The sequence below is a fragment of the Elgaria multicarinata genome, chromosome 1, assembly GCF_023053635.1.
Source record: "Elgaria multicarinata webbii isolate HBS135686 ecotype San Diego chromosome 1, rElgMul1.1.pri, whole genome shotgun sequence".
In the NCBI taxonomy this organism is placed as follows: domain Eukaryota; kingdom Metazoa; phylum Chordata; class Lepidosauria; order Squamata; family Anguidae; genus Elgaria; species Elgaria multicarinata.
Window position 1 is genome coordinate 169,998,875 of NC_086171.1, and position 23,032 is coordinate 170,021,906.

A 23,032-nucleotide genomic window follows, 5' to 3' on the forward strand; every position below is an offset into this window, starting at 1 on the left:
GTCATAGGCCTGTTTTACTGTCTAAACCCTACATTTCTCAGTGCTGCCTAATCCTAGTAACGGTGAGAGAGACTCATTTAAGGCTTTCAAGGGATTTAACACATCAGAGAACAGAATGGTTTTTGACCTTGCAGTGGAAATTTATTTGCTCCAAACCCTGCTTTAATCCATTTATATAATGTATTTCAGTGGTAAGGAAAGTGGATAAGCACTTGACAGTATTCTTTTTTTATCTGTAGCACAGATAAAAGCACATTCCAAAAACTAGATAAATGAACAACAGTCCTTTGTGACAGCTTTGTGGTATCCAACTAGTCAAAGGTTTATGGTGGAGATGGGGAACCTTCAGCCTGCAGGCTGGATGTTGCCCACGGGAGGTTCCCGATACACCTGCAATTTTTTCTGCAGTTATCTCTGATCCATGATCCGAGACAAAAGGGTATTTATTGTATGCATGGAAGCTCTTGTGGTGGGGCTTGTTCTTGAGTAGTATTCATTGCATGCTTAGTGGGAAATGTAATTCTTACTCATTTGGACATCTGGTCCTACCCATTTTGACTTTGGGCTCAGCCACCACTGGAATGGAGCCGCTTTGAGGGCTTCTCCAAAATGCAATTTGGCCTTTAGGCTGAAAAAAGATTCATAACCCATGGTTTAGAGTATATAGGAAGGGTCTGTAGTGTAGGATCACGGATACGTATCTGTGTAGGGAATTCATCATATGTGAATTGGCCCTTGTTCAGGTAGGAGGATATTTTGTCCCAGAATGCAGAAGGCCCGAAAGTAAGTAAAATAAATAAATAAATAAATAAATAAATAAATAAATAAATAAACAGTGTTAGAAGCTTTAGTGGACTGCACCTGCTACATCCTTTATCAAGGAACAATTCATGTCAAATTGACTGGGGTCCTTTGTTCATCCATAGGGTTCATGTTGTGAACAGCTCAAGCTTTTCATTTGCTATCGAAGAACGTGAAAGGAATTAGGGGAATTCTGTTATTTTCATACCTCTGTGGGAGATTTCTTTGCTGGAGGTACCTGCCCAGCAAGTTTAGGTTACAGGGCAAACCTTGCTCAATTTCTTTCTTTCTTTTTTTCTTTTTTTAAAATGGCTTGGGGAAGGAAGCTGAAGTGTAAAAGCAGCGGGTGGGAAAAGGAATAAAGCTCTCCCACTGCCAGTTCTCCACTCCATATTGTGCCTCCTGGAAGTTTCTTTGCCTTAGAATAGGGATGGACAAGTTGCGGCCCTCCAGTTGTTCTAGTCTAAAATTCACACCATCTCTCATCATAGGCTATCTTGGCTGGGGTTGATGAAAGTTGTAGGCCAAAACATCTGAAGGGGGGGTGTCACATGTTTCCCACCTCTGCCATTGTTTTACATGCAAACATGTGTAATGTGTACTTCAGCTCTCAATTTTCTGGGTTTGAGTAGCAATATTTACACATCTCAAAATATTAAACTGTACCCACAATGGGAATACCAACTGCTAAGATTAGAATTTGAATGTTTTCAGAAGGATGCAAGCAACCATAAAGAGGGGACAAATAGAAATTAAAAGGCAACAAATGTATCAAGGAAAAATATTATCTTTCTTCATGTCCTTTATTGACATAATTTGTTAGTTGAATGGTAGGGAGCCGTCTTTAGTACAGCAGATATACAAGGAGATTGTATAACTTTAAAACATAAAGATGAGGGGGAAATACAATTCCCTCTTGAAGAGTGTTTTGACTTGTGTATACATATTATAATTGGGAACAGTAGTGCAATATATTTTCTGTAAGTGGACACGCAGCCTATATTATCAGAGGAGTAAGAAGAAGGTTTCATTCATAGAGTGGTTGCAGAGTGGTTGTTCCTAGAACAACCATAAGTTCTTCAACCTTTATACTTTCCCTGGCTTAACAAGATGGATTTATCGACAGACAAAAGCTATGATAACCAATATTTTAAAAAGTTATGATCCGTAGGTCTTTTTTTTCCATCACCATCCATCTCCCCTCAAACATACAGGGAATTGTTATTACTGCTTGGAAGTCTTAAGATTCTAGAAAGCTTCTGGCATTCTCTCTTTCACATTCCTGCTGAATTTCAAGATCCCTCTACTTGTTTTGCCAGCTATAAGCACTAACCAGCCTCTCTCCCATGGGGCTCCAGCTCCGTCGTTTCATGAGGTGGTATCCAGCCAATCCCAGAAATGCCAGCAGCAGACCAGAGGTGACCAAGGCAATAAGTGTCTTCCGAGAATAGTCCTTGTGACTCTCAATGCTGTCCTGTTTATAGGATTTTACCCCTAGCTGGAAAAATACAAAACAGAGCCAAAAATGTCATAAACAGGAAACCTATTACATTCATAGGCTCTTCTATTTACATCCAAAATTCTCCACTCAGTTTCTTTTTCAATTTTAAGGTTAAGGAAGGATGGGAGGGGGAAGGAGAAATATGGAGAGTATTTCCAGAAATGTTTGCTATTTCAGGCCTTAGCTAGACCGGGCAAAATCCCGGGGCCAACCCTGGGATCGTCCCTGCGTCCACATGATGTACAGAGGATCCCAGGATCATGGAGGGATCATCCTCTCCCTTGCCCAGGGATCTCACCCTCCCCTTTGGGCCCACTTTTCCACGGAGACCGCGGAACGTGTGGGCCGTTGCTGTGGAGCCGGGAGCCATGCATGGGGCGCAGTGCTCCTCAGGAGTGCAGCGCCCATAGGGGTTAGGGTGGGGTGAGCGGGGAAATGTTTTTTTTTTTAAAAAAGGGCCTACCTTTGTGCACTACCGTTCGTGCGCTCCTGTTTCTTTAAAAATAAAAAATGGCGGGCGCGATGCCTCTCTTCCTGAGGTCGTCGCACCTCACGTGTAAACGGAGGAGGGATCTCTTGTTAATCACAACGTGAGATCTTCCCTCCTCTGTCGCAGACTATCAGGTAGGTCTAACTAAGGCCTCAGTCTGTCTCCAGCTTGGTTTGGAGCAGAGCCTAAGTGACTTAAGAAAGAAGGAGCTATACTAGAATGACCAGATACAAAAGAGGGCAGGGATCCTGCAGCTTTAACTGTTGTGACGAAGAGGGAATTTCACCAGGTGCTGCATGCTGGACATCCATGCTTAGACTGGGATCCTGATAACCTAGAGGTAAGTTAACCCTTTCACCCATACTATTTTCCTGATGAAAACTGTCCTCCTGAAGCTGCTACTTGATATATGAATTGGGAGCCCTTCTGGCTGCTTTTTACAAATTTGCAAAGGCAGCAAATCTAATTATGGGTTTTCAATGTCTAGTCTAGTTTGGTGCTAAGTATAGGAATGGAGACAACTACAGAGCCTAGTGTATAGTACCTGCACAGCTTCCCTGGGTGAGAAAACTTCAGCTTTGGGGGTGGGGTGGGGGGAATTAGACCTATTAAAATGGCTTGTGGGAAATGGATAAAGGCTTATGAGCCTGCCCGTGCTTTGAGATCTTCTAGAGAGGCCCTTCTTTCAGTTCCACCTTCTTCACAGGCACGCTTGGTGGGAACATGGGAGAGGGCCTTCTCGGTGGCTGCTCCAGTGCTCTGGAACTCTCTTCCTGGGGAAGCTAGGCTGGCTCCCTCCTTGATGGGCTTTCGGAAGCAGGCTAAAACTTTTTTGTCAAGCAGGCCTTTGGAGAATAATCCAGCCCTCCATCTATGTTAATGTCTTATAATTTTGTTGTGTATTTTTTAATTGTTTATGGTTTTGTTTCCCTCCCCCCCCATGTATATTTTAAACTTTGTAAGGCCGCCTTGAGGCCCAGCATTGGGCAAAAGGCGGGATACAAATAAATATAATAATAATAATAATAATAATGAGTTTCAAATCCACATCATGGATATCCTGTACCACATTTAATTTAATTTTGCAGCTCTTAAACCAAACATTGATGTCAATTTATATATAATTGTAAGAACGTCTCCTAAGACATATTTTCCCTCTTAAACATAGAATCAGTGCAGAAAATGGAAGTTGGACACTGTTAAATGTTTAGCCTTGTTTATTTGAAAATTAATCTTCCCCATCTCTCTCTTGGACTTTATAATCTCTCCCTGCCAAGCTGACACCCTTATGTATAGAAGGCCCTTATGGCTCACATCTTGTTATTTCCTGAATCACACCCAAATTTTAAAAGTTACTTTTCACCCATGACAAGAGCTCTGCTTCCCTGAGAGTTACTGCATGACAGCTGCAACAGCCATGGGCACATTAGCTGTTCAACTGCTATTTTTACAGGTGCTTGGAGTCCAGCTTTACAAGCAGAGAACTGCCTCACTGGGGAGTAGTGAGGATTAATTAATTAATGTATCACCATGCTTTGAAGATGTAAAGTGCCAAAAAAAAGGTACTATGAATTACTACTGGGGACCCTTATTAGAAATACTGTAGTATAGGCCTATAATTGGCCAACCCCCTACAGCACACTCTCATGCATTTTTTTAAAAAAAATCTGGTGGACTCAAGAGATGATGACTGCACAATATTGAAGCATATCTCTCTGACTATGTTTTCATATTCTCCAGCTATATAAAGAGATTTGTATAATTCATATACAAATGCTATCTCACATTCAATGGGCAGTATTCTGTGGTGTCATTCTGCTAACGCAAAGTGTATTCCTCCAGTGTAAGTGACCTCTAGTACAACTCCAATAGCGTTAGCTTGCACTAGAGGTTCCTTACACTTTAACAGCATAATAACATAATAAGCATTGGTGTAATGAGTCCCTGAGATACTGCCCAATGTGTATAAGCAAATAATACGTTGACATGTATAGGCTATGTTGTGCCTTGTGTGTGTGTTTGCAAGATATCAAAAGACAATGAGAGAGAAGACCGGGAGGTTTCCAATGTTCAGCCAGGGAAACATGGCATACAAAAGTGCTGAAACTCTCCTGCTTTTAATGTGTTTCAAATGGCACCCTCCCCCAAATTTTATTACTTGTCACTAGAAAAAAAAATGAAAATAAGTCTGGTCTAAAATCTATAAATAGTGGAATTTTATCTAGGAGGAATTTAGTCCAGGAGTCTTTCACACAACATTAGCCTTAATACTGAACATTAATTTTGCATTCTTCAAAATAAATAAATAAATAAAAATAAACTATACATTTATATGATGTCCAGCTACTAGCACTCAAAGCATTTCAATCAGATTTTAAAATACTTTCGATATTGTGGCTTCTTACTACACTATTATTATTATTATTATTATTATTATTATTATTTATATAGCACCATCAATGTACATGGTGCTGTACAGATTACACAGTAAATAGCAAGACCCTGCCGCATAGGCTTACAATCTCTAACCCAGCTCACACATGTAAATACTCCTAATTTATTACCTTCGACAAAGCAGACCTATCCTTTTCAAGAACCTCATTCAATGCATCTGCACCTGTAGTTTCCAAAACAACAAAAAGTAAAATGATTTACACAACAAAACTGGTGTCCATCTGCTATTTTTCTTTGATATCCATTTTTATAAAACTGGAAAATTGCTATGAGGACATCATGCATTTTTATATGTGCAGTTTAAATCACTTTTGTGTCTCCCTTTATGAGAGTGTTTGTGAGAGCACCTGATGAGAGCTGAAAAGAGGCATTTGCATTGCAAATGAGCATTCTGGACAACCCCAAGTTTACATTTATATTATTAAGCAACTGAAGCAAGAACTGATTTAAGCTTCAATAGCGAAAAACCCCATTGTCTTTATTTCAGGGGACAGTACACTTCACAATGAATGATAAAGGTACTTCCAAGGAATAACAACTGGAATGGGCTATCAAGGGAGGAAATAATTTGCTCATAACATTTACAGCCATCACTCACATACAGTTTTAGATTAATACTAGCATGCTTGTTGCAATATATGGCAAAGATAAGATATTGATTGGGCCATATTTGTGCTAGGAAGAATTCAGGGACAAACTAAACATTTTTCGAATCATGCAGGGTATATTTATTTATTTAAAACATTTATATTCCTCCCTATATCATTAAGATCTCAGAGCGGCGTACAGATAGAAACATACAATATAAAACAATAAATATACACACATAGCTATGTGTAATAGTTTTACTCCTATGTAAGCATGCAGGCCCTGAATTCGGATAGGTACTATGTCGCTCCAGAAAGGAGGTAGTTAAACTTTCTCCCCTAACCTTTCCCCCTACCCCAAATTCCTCCTGCCACTGTGGTGAAGTTTAAACCAAAAAAAGTGGGATCTCTACTGGAATCAATGGGAGCCTTTTCTCTTTTTTTACCCTCCTGTGGGTGGGTGTATGCGTCAAATTTCGGACGGGGGGGGGGTACTCCCTGCTATTTATACAAAATCTCAGGGTATTTCCAGGTGAAACTTTTATTGCACCATTGTTCTGCCTCATTCACCAAATTTCATGGGGTGCCCAGCCATTGACCTGATTTGCAGGATCAAAATAACACACCGTGGCTTAAATAAGTCAATAAGTCTACCGTGGCTTAAACCCTGAGAGAATTTTGAATATTCAACTAATATTAAATAACCCTTGCAGAACACAACAAGCCATTGCTGGAGCTTGAATATTCAAAATGGCCACCAGCATGCGGTGCTGGGCTGTTTGATTGTGAGAATTGGCCCATTGTCATCTTCTACTCGTAACTCTCTCAGCTTATAAGTGTTTTCCACTGCGTCTTTTTTTTTTTTACCATGGAAAGTTAGTTAAGAAAAAGATGGCGTTGTGATTGGTAGTGCTAGGAGCTCTCTGTCTGGAAGCACCCTGAATAAAACTATACCTTGTTCCTTATAAAAGTTATATAAATTGGCTCAACTGACCTTTATTGTTAGCTTCAAGCAAAAGGATGCAGTTATGGTTCACGCTGGATTCTGCCAGTTTGATGTGGCATGCCTCCTCTTTACAAACTGCCTGTTCTAGGACTGCTCCTTTCCTCTTTACAAATTGTTCCTGGAAGAGGCCAAAAAAAAAAAAAAGTCAAACAGATATCAAACATATTTTTTCTTCTGCTTTAAGTTATACTATATCAATATAGTAAGGAAGCCAGATTCCAGCTGGACATCAGGAAAAACTTCCTGACTGTTAGAGCAGTGCGACGGTGGAATCAGTTACCTAGGGAGGTTGTGGCCTCTCCCACACTAGAGGCCTTCAAGAGGCAGCTGGACAAGCATCTGTTGGGGATGCTTTAGGGTGGATTCCTGCATTGAGCAGGGGGTTGGACTCAATGGCCTTGTAGGCCCCTTCCAACTCTGCTATTCTATGATTCTATGAATATCAATTGGCAAGTTAACTATCACTGCCTTCTGTAGAGCTGAACATCTTTCCAAGGTGAAGGGATACAATCCTCACAGTGCCAGAGGATGGCATGGGGTGGGGAAAACTATAAACCAGTGGTTCCCAAAGTGGGCAGTGGGATTGCATAGGGGGCGTTAAGAGGCAAGGGGGTGGCAGGGGGGCACTCAAGGTGGTCTTTTCCAAGAAGCACCTCTCCAGAAGGTCTTAAAACCTAGGGACATTTTTATGGGAGAAGGTAGTTTGGTCCCAAGCCATATAGGTGAAGAATCCACACATGTATTAATACCATTTAAGAAGAGTCCTGTTCTAACGGTGAATTGAAATGTTTCAAAAGTACCAAAACGCTAATGAAGAGACATACCCTGCTTGGTGGGCCGGCTGCAAAACAGAGGCGTTCGCTCTCTTTTCCCTCCCTCCCTCGGCAAGCCTGCGGTGGGTGCTTCCCATTTAAAGGGGCTGTGCGCAGGGGTCACTGGGCATGAGTTTATGGAACCAAGGGGGGGGTTACCAGAAAAAGTTTGAGAACCACTGCCATAAACAGTTTTCTGAGGAACTGATTGAGCAAGGGACAGCAGCTCAATCCACAGAGAGGTTATGTCCTTGGCTAAGTCCAATATAGATAAGGATTCCCAGCTGAAGCTCAATGGTATAATTTGCCTCAAGGATGCAAAGGAATGTTATATGATGGTGCATTAATGTGCATTTGTTTGGTGTCTGGTGTATGTGTCATTATTAATGGAAAGTGAGGGGAGAGTTACAGGTCTTAGGAGGACCAAGCTTTAGCTCATAGATGGGCAAATTGCGGCCCTCCAAATGCCTTGGCGTACAACTCCCATTGCCCCTCAACATTGGCTATGCTGGCTTTGGGAAATGTAGGCCAAAGTATCTGGAGGGCCAGAACTTGCCAACTCTTGCTTTAGATCTAGTTTTAGCTGCGTCAATGCAAGCCCTAGTCTGCCCCATTGTAGCTACCGTGGATGAACAGTATCAGGTACCCAGCTATTATAAATAGAAGATAAACTAACGGAAAGAGGGAACATGAATAGGAACATTTGTCAACGGATTCATATCTGCAGTATGTTTGCATATTAAAACTATTTCCTACTAATCTAATTTTAAATTGCTGACTATTATAATTAATTACATTTTTACATTTCATACTGTCAGAGCAAATCCTACTTAGGAGTGTCCTCTGTAAGCACTGAAAAATGAAAGAAGCCAAGGCACCTTTTATTGTTTTGAAATCATAAACACCATCTCCTTTTTCATTGTCACCAGAGAGGAGATGAGGAAAATCACAAACAAACATTTGGTCTTCTTGTTTCGGAAATGCCTTGAGTATTTTGGATGGCTCCTTCATCGCACGTTTCACAAGGGATAACATCTTCCCACACGGAGATTGAAATAAAATGATCCTTCTTCTCCCAAACAATTGTGACTCTTGGGTGGGAGGAGATGGGGGAGAACATTATGGTGTTGCAGCTTTTTCCTCCACTTAGTTAATTTGTGCGTCAAACAGGATGGAGATTCTGGAATTCAGTATATACACATCCTGAGGGTTGGGGTCAGAGCCAGACCCTTGTAAGACAGAGCTAAAAATAAATATTCTAAAGTCACACAAAGTTCTAGTATAGGCAAGTTTGGTGGCTTGGAAGGCTGTTTGAGTGTTGCATCTTTAGTTGAATGCTGGGTTTTTCATACCTTCTGTAAATGTAGCCAAGGTAAGTTATGAATTGAAAGCTTCAGCCATCACTGGTCACAAATTTAGGATCCCTACTCACAGATTCATTTAAGAAGAAAAAAATACAATTCTCATATGATATCTCCATGGGTAGGCATTTTTGTATCAGAAAGTAAGCATTGGGTAAATAATAAATGTTACGTCTGAAATAGCCTGTAATAAACTGATATTGATGATGAAAGTTCCTTAATTCCTTGGAAAATACTTGCTCCAGGACGAACAGAACATTAGGGTCAGGTAGGAAATATAAAGGGAATAACATGGTTAAGATTGTAACAATATTCTCTTAATTCAATGGTGCATAAAATGCTAAATGCAGTCCTATTCATCCCATTGCAAGAAGGGCAGGATGAACTTTGGAAAATGTACAGAGAATGAATAACTATATATAAAATAGATATTGTGAAAAATCCAAAACTAGTCACTCACTGTTTGAAGCAGGCTAATTTGCTAGACAGTTAATTGATTTGATTGGGAAAGACCATTCTCTATGGACACTTTTCATCTAGACTACTGGAACCTCCTCCCTTCTGTAATTTCTCTTTGCAGTTGACTTCTGAACTAATTTTTCATTAATCTTGTCACATAGTTATTGGCAAGCTGCTCTTTAAATCCTGACACTGGGCATCATGCTCTTTCCTCATTATCTTCAAGCAACTCCTCACCTCTGCACCCTGAACTGTACACCCTCCCTCATCCCTGATTTATCCCTTCTCTCTCTCTCTCTCTCTCTCTCTCTCTCTCTCTCTCTCTCTCTCTCTCTCTCTCTCTTATGTATTTTTCTTTTCTTGCTACATGATTTTCCCCCATGGTGCTCCCTATTTCAAGAACAGACTCCCCTTCAGAATTCCTCAAGGAACTCCACTGTTCACCTTGGACTATTAGGCCTCTTTAAACATATTGGGCAGCTGCAAACCACTACTTGCATGGCTGCTAATCATGATGTCAGAGGTACTGATATGGGCAGAATACTTTTCACTTACTTGGACCACAGTGGGAGCAACTATAGAGGCAACAGCTAACATAAATAAGGAGACCTTATTTATTCAAAACTTTTACTAACCTCACCTTACAAATTCCTTCACTTTCACCTTATTATTATTATTATTATTGTTATTATTTATTTATATAGCACCATCAATGTACATGGTGCTGTACAGCATAAAACAGTAAATAGCAAGACCCTGCCGCATAGGCTTACATTCTACTCTTTTCTACGCCTCACTCTTTTCTACCCTATTCCCATTAACTCCAATCATTCTGTTATCTTTTTAACACAGAATGTATTTATTTATTACATTTCTATACCGTCCAATAGCCAGGGCTCTCTGGGCGGTTCATGTAAGGCCTCTAGGCAAGGACCATCAACTTTCTGTGTTTAATACCACTCTACTAACAAATTTAAATCCTAGCACTTACTACCACAGCAACAACTAAACACTGATAAAGTACATTAGAAAGGTTAAAGTGCTTAAGGGCCTTGCTAGACCTACTAGTTAATGCAGAGAGAAGGAGTGAGGCCGCGCTGCAGCTAGCGCGGGCCGTCCCCCTTTTCTACACGTAAGACGCGACGGGGAAAGGAAAGCCCCGTCACATCCTGCATTTTAAAAAAAAACTTAAAGGGCCATGTGCGCAGGAGCACACCAATGAAATGGTAAGTCTTTGTTTTTTTAAAAAAGGGTTCCCTGCTCCCCCTGATTTCCCCCCCACAATGTATAATGCCCCCCGCTCGCCCCCTCGCTCGCCTGTCCATCCGCTCACCCTCCCACTCACCCCCTCGCTCGCTCCCCCACTTGCCTCCTTGCTCGCTCGCCTGTCCACCCCCTGCTCGCCATGTCCACCCCCCCCGCTCACTCGCCCACTCGCCATGTCCAATGCCCCCTCCGCCCCCCCATTCGTGATCTCCACCCCCAGCCCGATGGGCGCAGCGCACGCTGTGCCCAGTGCGCAGCTTCTCCCAGCTACTCGTGAGTAAGTGAGCAGCCGGGAAAAGCCACGGAACTAACTAGACCTTCCGCAGCCCCGGGCCATAAGCAGATCCGGTTATCCCGGGTTAAGGGAGGGTTTAGCCCGGCCTGACCCCGGGATCCCCTCTGCGTTGTCTGCACGCACAGCAGGGAGCCCGGGCCTTGCACCAGGCTAAACCTTCGTCTAGCAACGGCTCATCATACATTACCTCAGTAATCCTTACAATAGTTTAAATTAGGCCAGCATGATCATCCCCATACTTCAGATGGGGATGCTGGCTTGTCTTAGGCCTCCTGGTGAGCTCATGGTAGAGGCAAAATCTGAGTCTCTTACCCATTATGGTACAATAGCTCAGCATATTGGCTTCATATATAATACTTCTGATCTTATGGTTTTCATTATTCTCCTGTAATTTTGATATATGTTTAGCTTGATTCCCATTATGGCTTCAGCATGGTGTGGGGCTAATGATTCCTGAGAGAACAACAAACATATTGCTCCCAAGTGTCCACCAGGGAAGTTACAACATGGAAAACACATCTGTTTCGGAAGAGATCAAGTCATCTGGTGAACTTTACTGGAAAAACTGGCTCTTTGCCCATTTTTCCAGTCAAGTTCAGGATCCAGATTTCAATCTCCAACCAAAACAAGAGAATGTTAGTATTGACCTATCATGGGCAGAACTGGCACCCACAATGAAAGATTACAACGTTTTCTTCAGATAAGGTTGGTCCATGGGAAACACTTATTAGAACTTGATTTGTAAATTCTTGCTACTGGGATAGTAGCTGTGAATTTGGATAGTTCATTTGGGGGAGGTGAAAAGGAGTAAACAAAATATCCTGCCTGAATCTTCAATGGGCTGGAGGAATCCTTTAACATTTTAGGGTCAGGAGAGTTAGAGTTACTGACCAGTAGCAGAGGCATTCCTTCCCATTTTTTCTTTCTCTCTCTCCCTCTCAAAAATAGTTTTTGGTGCGACAGCACTGCTGGTTCACTCCCCTCCCACCTTGTAGGTCCCTTCCAACTCTGCTATTCTATGATTCTATACCTAGGGAGGTTGTGGGCTCTCCCACACTAGAGGCATTGAAGAGGCAGCTGGACAACCATCTGTCAGGGATGCTTTAGGGTGGATTCCTGCATTGAGCAGGGGGTTGGACTCGATGGCCTTATAGGCCCCTTCCAACTCTGCTATTCTATGATTCTATGAATTTTACCTGGGAAATATCATTTGTATCTGAGTGTGGAAATCCCATTTATTCTGTTTGTGCCATCTACTCCTCTGACATTTGCTAAGAGATTCACCAGGATCCAGGCAGCCACTGGCCACTTTGGGTAGCCACCGCTCAGTGCTCCCCTTGAACAAGAATTGTGGAGGGGAGATGCCCCATTGCACGTTTGGAGTGAAAGATTGCATGCCACCTGGGTGAGGTGGGAAGAGATATGGGACAAGGGGCTTTCATTAAGTATCCCACATCATGGTTAAATCGAAAGAAAAAAAATAAATTCTGGAGAAAGGGACTCGTGTGTTTTTCCCTTCTGAACTGCTATCTTTCGCTCCACACCTTGGCAGGGAAAAAGAGCAGTCTAATTAAGTCTGAGGAGGAAACAGGAGTTGCCAGAGGAAGGGACAGCATTGCCTCTTAAAAACAATGGCAGAGTAACACTAACAGGGATCTATATCTACCAGGATCGTACAGCTCTTCCATTGTATCCGTTTGGAGCTTGCAAAACAACAACCTGTAGTAGCACAGGAAAAGCACTGGTGAACCATGATTTTCTAAGAATGTTGTATCGATGCCCCATAAAAAGTGAGTGAATGAAGAGTAGCAATTCCAGAATAAATGCTGGTGTGGAAGCACCACCAGGGTGCTCTATTCCTATATAAACCCAGAAGGTGGTGGTTAGTGCTTCAAGGCTGCATTACCAGCCTGCCTGAACATTCATCACCTGACCCCAACGGCCTATTCATCAAGCATTAGACTCAGAGCTTCCTCCTCAGCCTGAGTAATTTGTCTCCTGTGTGAGGAGTTTGTTGAATCTCTGCTTTGAATCTTGACCTGTACCTGCCATTGATTATGCATCTGTTTCTGGCCTTCCTGAACCTTTCCTGCTGCCTCTGAACTCAACCCCTGCCTGTTTTGACTACACAGCTACATCTGTCCTGCTTGCACTGAAAGCCAACTTTTGCTGAGTCACAGAACCTGACTTCCTGGAACCTGACTCTAACTGAAGTCCTACATGCTAAATTTCAGGCCTTGAGCCTGAGGTCACCCAGTGGAGCTCATTATTGCCCAAAGGTTCAAGACTGACAAAAAAGAAGCACTTCTTCACATGATGTACAATTCAATAGTCTCCACTGCTTTAGACCCAGCTTTGGCCCTATCTACTACATGGGACCAGCTTCTCCAAATCATTTTATTTCTCCCCTGCCCCACTAATTTTCTGATGATCTTTCTTCATGCCCTCAAATTTCTTCTTTACACCCTTTTTCTGCCTCCTCTTTCAAAGATGCAAAGATGCTCTAACAGTCAGGAAAAACTTCCTGACTGTTAAAGCAGTATGACAATGGAACCAATTACCTAGGGAGGCCGTGGGCTCTCCCACACTAGAGGCATTCAAGCGGCAGCTGGACAACCATCTGTCAGGTATGCTTTAGGGTGGATTCCTGCATCGCGCGGGGGAGGGGGGTTGGACTCAATGGCCTTATAGGCCCCTTCCAAATCTACTATTCTATGATTCTATGATTCTAACCTACCTTATTTTGCATTAAGGACTAATGGAGTAATTTACTTGTAGAATTCGTGGTCACAAAATGTGGTGATGGCCACTAGTTCAGGCCCTGATCTACTTGAAGCAAAATGAGATGCCAGAGTAACCTGTTTCACTTCAGGCTACGGAGGTGGAAGGTGGGGATACCATTTTTGAAGGCTTTGGCATGTTATGAAATAACACACATATCCTTTAGTAAAAACACGTAAACCCTAGTATGTCAGAGGAAATAGTTGTAGTACAGCCCACTTCCTGCTCTAGTTTTCTACTTGCAGGGAGCTTTTTAGATAGATAGTCGTCATCCAGGATTTCCAAACATCAGACTATTTAAAGATACCTTAAACCAGGTACACAGTAGGGCTGTGCACAACCCCCCCGAACCACTTTGTGGCCCAATCCGGAACTTTCGGATTGGGCCGATCTGCTTCGGGTCAATCCGACCCTCCCCCACTCCGCGGAGCGAGATCCGGAAGGGCGGATTGAGATTTTGCCCCCTTCCCTACTTACTTGCCTCCGCGGCGGATAGTGAAGGCAGGTAAGTGGGGAAGGGGGGGCAAAATGGGGGCTAAATAAGCCCCCTCCCTCCTTACCAGGCTCGGCTGCTGTTGCCGCATGGACTGCTTCCGTTTTGAGGCCTGGGCCTCAGTTGAAGCCTGCGCCGGACTGTGCCAGACACAGGTAAGCCCCCCATCCCCCATCTCCACCACCATCGCTGCATGGACTGCGCCGCCGCCGCCAGGTGAGCCCCCTCCCCCTCCTTCCCACTTACCTGCATTGGGAACTCTGGATGGAGGCGAACTGCTTCACCTCGATCTGCAGCTCCCCCGACCCGATTCGGATCCATCTTTGGCGGAGGCAAATCGGGTTGCTCCACTCTGGATTTGCGATCCGAATCGGAGTGAAGCACAGCCCTAGTACACAGTACCTCAGCCCTGGGCATCCCAATTTGGCCCTCTGGTGTACCCAGAATGCCACCATCTTGGCTCCACTTCTTTCCCCAAAATTCCCAATTGGTTGATGGTTTCCTGGGTTTTGTGCAGTTTTTCCCCCATTCTAAAAGGATGAAATGACTCTCCTATCGTTTATTTACTGGCAGTAAGAACTTTAAGCTAACGTATGCTGGTATTTTTGGTATTTGCTCCACCCCTTTTACTTTTGGCCATGCCCACAACTGGAATGCAACACCCAAGAGCTTCTCCAATATGGAATCTGACCCTTGGGCTGAAAGAACTTGTGCATCCCTGTCTTACTGTTAGTTTTTCCCTACCCTGTGCCTGCTTACCCTTCCCTGTACCTGTTGGCATTCTCTTCCCCTCCTTATTGTTTTACTATGATTTTATTAGATTGTAAGCCTATGCGGCAGGGTCTTGCTATTTACTGTTTTACTCTGTACAGCACCATGTACATTGATGGTGCTATATAAATAAATAATAATAATAATAATAATAATAATAATAATAATAATAACAACAAATGGCTTCTGGAAAATGACAAAAGTTAAAAAAACACATACACATAGACTACACAACTCAGAATGTTATTCAATCACAGCACACTTTATACCTGGGAAAGTGGGAGATTCAGAACAAAATCTAGTCAAACTGTTCCCACAGACATTCACTTGGTAGGCTGGAGGAAAAACATTCCTATATAGTTTTTCCTTTGCTGTGGAAAGAACTCTTGAGAGAATGTCACAGTTTCCTTTGTACTGAACAGAGACATAAACCAGTTTACTGGAAAAGGCTGACAGGAAAACAGAGAAGCAACTCAGGCCGTTCTGTCTGCTCTCTATTTAAACACAATTATCAGTTCCCTTAAAAACAGCAGTTGAAACAAAATGAGAAGCAAATAGTTTGTTGTTTCTGTCATGTAAATGCTAGTTATGAGAAACAATTGAAAGCTTTGGTTGGTTTAGAGAATATATTTTTAATTACTGAGGAATTCAAAGCAATCTTACATGGTAATTCCATTTCAGGTTATGCCCTAGGTGAGAGAGATCACAAAAAGCTGATGCCACTCCTAAATATTCGTTGAGGCTGTTCACACAACATGCTAACCCACTCAGTGGTTGAGTGTGGATTGTTGTTGAACCATGGGTTTTTTGTTGAATCATGGGTAGCTTGTTAACCATGCAGTGTGGCTTGTTAACTATCCTGAACATCCCAACCACAAACCATGAGTTCTCAAGGTGGCTTGTTCAAGAAAAATAAGCTATGGTGTCCTGGATTCAGACAACATGCTAAGCCATGGTTCGATAAACACCCCATGGTTCAACAACAACCCACAATCAACCACTGAGTGTGGGTTAGCATGTTGTGTGAACAGCCTTGCTGTATATTTAGGATCCAGTCAGATTCAAAGATAAGGATCACTGAAATAAATTAGCTGGGCAACATGATTCTATTCGTGTTTGGAAATAAATCCCACAGAATTCAATAGTACTTACTTTCAAATAAATGTGCATAGCATTTCAGCCTTTAAGATTAAGGATTAAGAAATAATAACCATGCTGCAATAAATACATTTTTAGTGATATAGGGAAAATTTAAGCATGCATTAAATCTGGAACTTTTTCCCTTGGGATTGATTTTGCATAATATACTTTACTCTTGAACTTTTCAATTTCAAATCACAAAAAGCCAGATGCATGATTCAAATGTGAATGTATTACACACACACACACACACACACACACACACACACACACAATTAAACTTTCCCCAAGAATATATTCATTGTTAACACATATCTCAATTAATCAAATAACCCCCAGTTTCACAATTAGCTATCTGTATTTGAACTCTGCATTGTGAACGATTATTTATTTATTTATTTATTTATTTATTTATTTATTTAATTACATTTATATACCGCCCCACAGCCGAAGCTCTCTGGGCGGTTTACAACATTTTTAGCCTAAATTTAGCCTAAATTCCTTCAGCCCTATTCATTATTGATGTGGTTAGATGAACTTAGAAGTCATAACCAATCCCAGTACCAACTGTGTCCCCTTTGTGTTGCCGGGCTGGGCTAAGAGAAGGGGGGAACAGACCGGGCTCTCAGTCCTCTGCCCCGTGACTCACCAGTGGCAAGGTAGATGCAGTCATGTGTGTCAAATGAGGAGGCTCCCCAAGAGCCAATCGGCAACGCTGGTTGGGCCCTGGGGACAGGACCCTGGGAGGGGAAGTCTCCTCTGTGGTCTGCTTTCAGGGCATATAAGTGAGGCACTCGCATGACCTGGCTCAGTGCTGGTAAAGACTTTCCTGACCCACCCTCCTGATTTGTTATTATTACTATGGACTTTGATTGGCCATCAGTTGACTGGGCTAGGAAGGAATTTTACCTTGATTGGCTGTTTTGCTCCCAGGACCTTCGCCTTCGTCACAGCAATCTAATTGCAGGGAACATTGTACTGCTGTGCTGTTTTATCATATGATGGGTGTAGTAGGCATTGTGCCAGATCCATCTAAAGTGGGAAGTGGGCGTGGGCACTCGGCTACCTAATGAAAGGAAGGTCCCCATAAGGGATCTGGGTTAAGAGCAGCAGGGCTCCAGCCTGGGGGAGGGGTGGTGGTGCACCAGCCCCACACCTGGTGCACAGGAGGGGGCACATAAAAGTGCAGGTTTGTGCCTCCCTTTGCATTACGAGGCCAGAAACTTAAGTGGAGGAGGACATTAGTCAGCAGGTGGGGTGCCCGATGACTCAATCTGTGCCTTATGCCACATTAAACTCTGTAAGCTCTAACCAATAAAGTTGTGGCCATTTGTAATCCATCCCTTCCTAAGTGTGAGATTTGTATTTCTTTCCCTTCCTTCCACCCAGTAAGCACTGATGGTGCAATATGTGATTTCTAAAGCACACAATTCTATTAAAAATTGATTTAAGAGAGTTGTGACAGACCTAGAATTTATATTCCAAGTGCTACTTCTGTATATAGAACCAAAGACTGGCACCTCGATGCAGATTTCCCCGTGAGCATTAATGTGCACAATAAAATCTTTGCATGTCTAATGTTGTCCATTAATTTCAATGCTGCCTCTCAGGCAGAAATGATAACACTGAAGATATGTTAATGAAGATAACAGAAACTGATAACTCTCCACATCTCTGAACACGGATAGTGATAAATGGAGTTGGGGAATAGCTAACCTGAGTTTTGTGATCCTGAGACCAAATGCATTACAGCTACACACCTACATGCTATTTCTTTACCTGCTAATATATCACCCACTAGGTGGCTCTAGTGTTACAACTGTAAACTGTTCAGCAGCTGTTCAGCACAATTCTCCTTGATATGCTTCCAGCATATGTAAACAGGAAAAAAAATCCAGTTGGGGCAGGGAGATGGGTGGTTTTACAGGATATAAGCCAAGAACACAGTAAGATTAAAAATCCAGACTCAATGCCCCTGCATTGTTCTGGGGCAATGGTGTTCATTTCGCAACAGCAGGCTCTTCTAAAATAGGCATGGGGAATGCATAGGCCTCCAGATGTTGTTGGACTGCAATTCCCATCCGTCCTCACCATATGCTATGCTAGCTAGGGCTGATGGGAATTGCATCCCAACAACATCTGGAGAGCAATGCGTCCCCCATCACTGCTCTACAGAGTGTCTGCTTCCAGCAAGACCAGCCTTTGATGTTCCTTTCAGTCTGACTTATCCCCATATAAAATGACTTCACAGTGTTCTATAACTGATCATGATATACCTAGGCCCCATGAATGTAAGCCAAATAGCAAGGTATCTTCTCCATAGCAAAGAATGTACCACCCCTCTTAGAAAAAGAAGACTGTGTACATCTGATGAAGCAAGAATTTTGCTTTGGCTGCAATGGTTTTGGGAAAGTGCCCTCAGTGGGGCCCACCTCACCCGTGCCTGGTCACTGCTTCCCATTTGCTTGACTTGGATTCACTCTGGATCTGATCCGCAAAGCCGTGCAGAGAAAGAGTGCCAGGCAAATGGAAGATGTTGTTCCACTTCTTCTCTTGTCACTGCTTGCATGCTTGGAGAGAGCAAGTGAACAGGCAGCAACAGCAAGAGAAGGAGAAGAGAAGGAACAGACAGACCAGGAGGCTCCAGGTTTGGCCCTGCACCCTGCAGGGGTGTGTGCCTCAGCAAGCCATGGTGGTTAGGGTTGAAGGAATTGCAGTACCAAAACATCTGGAGGGCGGCAAGTTGCCCATCGCTGCTCTAGAAGGAGACTGAGGAACCAGGGCTTTCAAATCTGTGTTAAAGCACCTCACCTCATCTGAGCCTCGCTGCCCATTAAACGTGCTGGGAAGCTCTTGCATAGGTTGTTTCTAATATGTGAGGCAAGACTGGTCGGTAACGTAATTGAACCTTTTCTGTTGCAGTCACAACACTTTGAAATAATTTGTCTAGTGAAACTTGCAAGAATCCACACCTCTAAAAATATGAAATAAAAATGTTTGTTTTAAGACAGGCTTTTAATTATTGTGATTTTGTTGGCTGGCTTTATACTAGTTTTACTAGATACACATACATTGGAGAAAATCCCACTTACCCCAATGCAACTTGAGTAAACATGGATAGAATGGGCTGCAGGACTTTATATTTTAGAAGATGTTGAGATGTTTTTACTTTTTATGATTCCTCCCTTTTATTATGTGTTAGTTGACTTGAGTATAGAATTAGGGTATACATTTTAAAATAATTAAATAAAATTCAACTGCCTGCCCTTTCTATCACTGCAGTGCCAGACTTGTTCTAATCCTTCTCCCCAACCCATCTCTCTTTTCTTTTCTCTGGACAAGTGACTGAAGCTGCAACCCTAAACATACTCATAAAGGAGTAAGTCGTATTAAACATAGCAGGACTTACTTCTGAGTGAGTATGCGTAAGATTTCACTTTAAGACTGCAATTCTTGGCCTGGATGTAACCACCAGTGAGCATACTGGGATTTATTGCAAAGTTATCATGCACAGGACCGTGTTGTATACCAGCCACCTTCTTTGAACATCCCAGCCTCTGCCCTGCATCATACAGCAGCCCCTGCCTAGCTGTTTGGTCCTTGGACAGAAAGCATCCTCTAAAATTTGCTGATATCATGGGCAGAGTGCTACAGTAACCCATGCTCTAGTAAACTTTAGTTACGACTATTGTAATGCAGGTGACCTTGAAAATCTCTTAGAAATTATAACTTGAGTGAAATGCAACCCTTATAGATCAGATGAAACCAATTCTGAAAGAGCTGCATGTATTACTTGCCCATCTGTTTCTGGCCAGAATTCAAAGTACTGGTGTTGACCTACAAAGCCCTAAATGACTTGGAACCCAGTTATCTAAAGGAATACCCTTCCCTGTACATGCCTGTCCATACTCTTAGATCTGGGAGAAGGGCGGAGGGAACACCTATCCCGTTGTCCTAATATTAGAAGTTCTCTGAGTGGTGACACATGAGAGGGCCTTCTCTGTGGTGGTGTTCCAACTTTGAAATGCCCTCCCTCAAGCGGTATGTCTGGCTCCAACTTTATTGACATTTTGGTACCAGGCTCTTTTTAGTTGTTGCTGCAATTAATTCTTTCTGCTAATCGTTTCATTAGTTTTATTATATGTTTACTTATTGTATTTTATGGTTTTATTTTTATTTTAATATTGTTTTTACAATGGGATTTTTTTAATGAAGGGTGGGATGTAAATAGAATGAAATAAACAAACGAATATTCTCACATGGTGCAGGAGCAGCTCCAGCAGTAAAATAAAATAAACAGAAAGAGGGTAAATGGAGTGAGCTGGGAGATGAAGAGGAGCTGAGCTGGATGGTGGATGAAAGGGAAGAAGATGACATTGAATGGGGCAGGGAATGAATCAGGGATATTTAAACAAATATTCTCTGGCTGGGTAGTATTGCAGACACAGAAACATCAGTGAACGCCTGGGTGGGGAATGCCATCTGACAGGGTTGTTGTGATAATACATGAAATCAAAATTGTAAAGTACTTTGTACATTGAAAAAAAAGAAGGCTCCAGAAATTAATAATAGCTATAAGACCACTGGTGCTTTTTTGAACGTTATACGTGATAGTAGGTCCCATATCCATGACAACAGACTCCAACCTGGAGGGTGTAAATTTTTAGAAAGGTGTAATGATAAAAGAATGAACCCAGATGGGCCACTAAAAAATGAAATGCGCAAATATTTCCACTGAGGAAAGAAAGTAAGAAATACATTTTCCATCAAAGCATGAAAAAATGGAAGATGAACACCACTTTCTTCTTTCTCAAATTGTAACAGACTTCTCCAGCAACAGGTTCCCCCCCAAAATCCTTTTTCACCCACCCACTATCAGGAATTCCTCACTGTCATTTTTTTCGTGCCTGGTAGTTACTTACACATGTATGGGTCTCATTGAGCTCCAGGCATATCACTTTAGAGGTAGTCACTTCCTTGATATTCATACATTTGATGTTGGGCTAAAAAAGAAAGGATGAAAGAGAACTGTCATTGTGACCAGAGGAGCAGATGATCCCCTATGTCTAGTGTTATTTATTTATTTACATTTGTGTGTCCACCCGTACAGTGTTTTGTGAGCCGCTCTCTGAGCAGCTCACAGAACAAAGAATAAAATATTAAAATACAAAATTCAATAATTAAAATGCAACAATAAAGACAATAAATGCAGTATAAAATGTTCCTTTCTAGCAGAGAAAAATTATACCAGATTTGCAGCTCAGATTATTAAAATAAAGCACAACTCCCTAGATGATTCAAAATAGACGCTGAAAGGACCATAAAGAAGGCAGCAGGCAAGCTTTGAAGCAGGGTGGTGTGGAGGAAGTGGCTGCTATTCCATAGGTGCTACCACCAAGAAGGCCTCTCCCTAGTAGCCATGTGCCTGATCTTTCTTGGTGGGAGCGCACTAAGTAGGGCCTCTGAAGAGAATCTTAAGGATGGGTTGGAGTATGAGGTAGAAGATGATCTTTCAGAGAATCAGTGCAGCTGATAAAAGCACTGGTGAAATATGATAGAAAAATCCAATCTCAGTACTCTTGAAGCCCTATAATATTAGAAACCTTTCAGCTTTAAATTCCCATAGAGACGTTACAAAATGGCACACCATCCAACCAGGCCTAATTTTAATAGTACCATCCTAGCTGAATCAACACAATCAATTGGTAAGGCAGATACTACAGTGCTCAAAATTCTCTGAATGGGAAATCTCTATATGCTGCCACCAGGTAAATAAGCGTTCACATGGCTTATCTATCTATACCAGGCTTTTGTCCTGTACATTTACTGGGACTTCTGCTTCTGGATTCTTTGCAGGATTAAGATGGGTTCCTTTACACATGCTTTTGGAGTGGGTGGGCTCCTTTCTCTACAAGTTCTATATGTTTCATTATATAGCCACTAGATCACGCTGTGATTTAGCAGGATTACAGAAATTCATAAATGGTTGAAGCACTTCAAAGCATAATGAAAATGTATTGCAGCATTTTCCCCATTAAGAAAAAAGCCACGATAATGGTCAAAAAGCAGGGAAGAGGCCCTGGACATGCAAACTTCTGTGAGTGAGCAATCCCAAATACACATTAAAAGTCTGGTGTACAGAAGCCCCTAGTGAATACAGAGTGAAAATTAATGGGGAATCAAAGCCAAAGAGATCTGCTAAGCTACAAATTCATTCATTAGAGTTAAATACTGGAGCTGTGTTGAAGATACAGATTCAAACATTTTTGGGATGTAAGGAAGGGTTTATAAGAGAAAGGGAAATTCTCCTGCCACCACCAATATATCTACTTAGTTTGAACAAGTTCAAAACATTTTCATAATCCTAATTGGCAGTTGTTGTGCATCTTTTTTTAAAATGGTCTTTTTTGTCATAGCCAAAAGTCAATTGTTGCATAGACAATCAGATTTGCCTATGTGATTATGAGGCATTTTGGTGTGCTCATAATTCCTTACTCACACTTGTTTCTAGGTTCTTTAGATGGCATCGTGACCCTCCAGTTTCACTTTTGTTTTTAAATAGCAGGTTCAGTGAGGGATTTTTAGAACAGGGAAAGTGCGATACTATTTGGGAAAGTGAAACAAAAGTTTTTTCTATTTGTGTAATTATGATATTGCAATACACTACAGTGCCACATAGAGGTTAGGTAGTGGAAAAGCAGCAAAGGAAACACTTTTTGTGTAGTCCTCGGAACACAATTCTGTGATGAAACCAGAAGTAGATACAGTGGATTACCAGCCTTGTGTAAAAAAGCTCTATTGCACTGAAGGCAGAC

At 42.1% G+C, this 23,032-nt stretch overlaps 1 protein-coding gene across 1 annotated transcript in view; it reads right to left on the reverse strand.

Moving 5' to 3' along the window:
* The window catches only part of CD34 (CD34 molecule), a 43,902-nt gene that overhangs the window by 1,404 nt on the left and 19,466 nt on the right, over positions 1–23,032 (reverse strand). Inside the window, exons 4-7 of the mRNA XM_063142957.1 lie at positions 21,140–21,220; positions 6,828–6,957; positions 5,357–5,409; positions 2,135–2,299 (exon numbers count right to left, since the gene is read on the reverse strand). Of these exons, the coding sequence (XP_062999027.1) occupies positions 2,135–2,299; positions 5,357–5,409; positions 6,828–6,957; positions 21,140–21,220 (429 nt within the window). The remainder of the gene's footprint in view (positions 1–2,134; positions 2,300–5,356; positions 5,410–6,827; positions 6,958–21,139; positions 21,221–23,032) is intronic.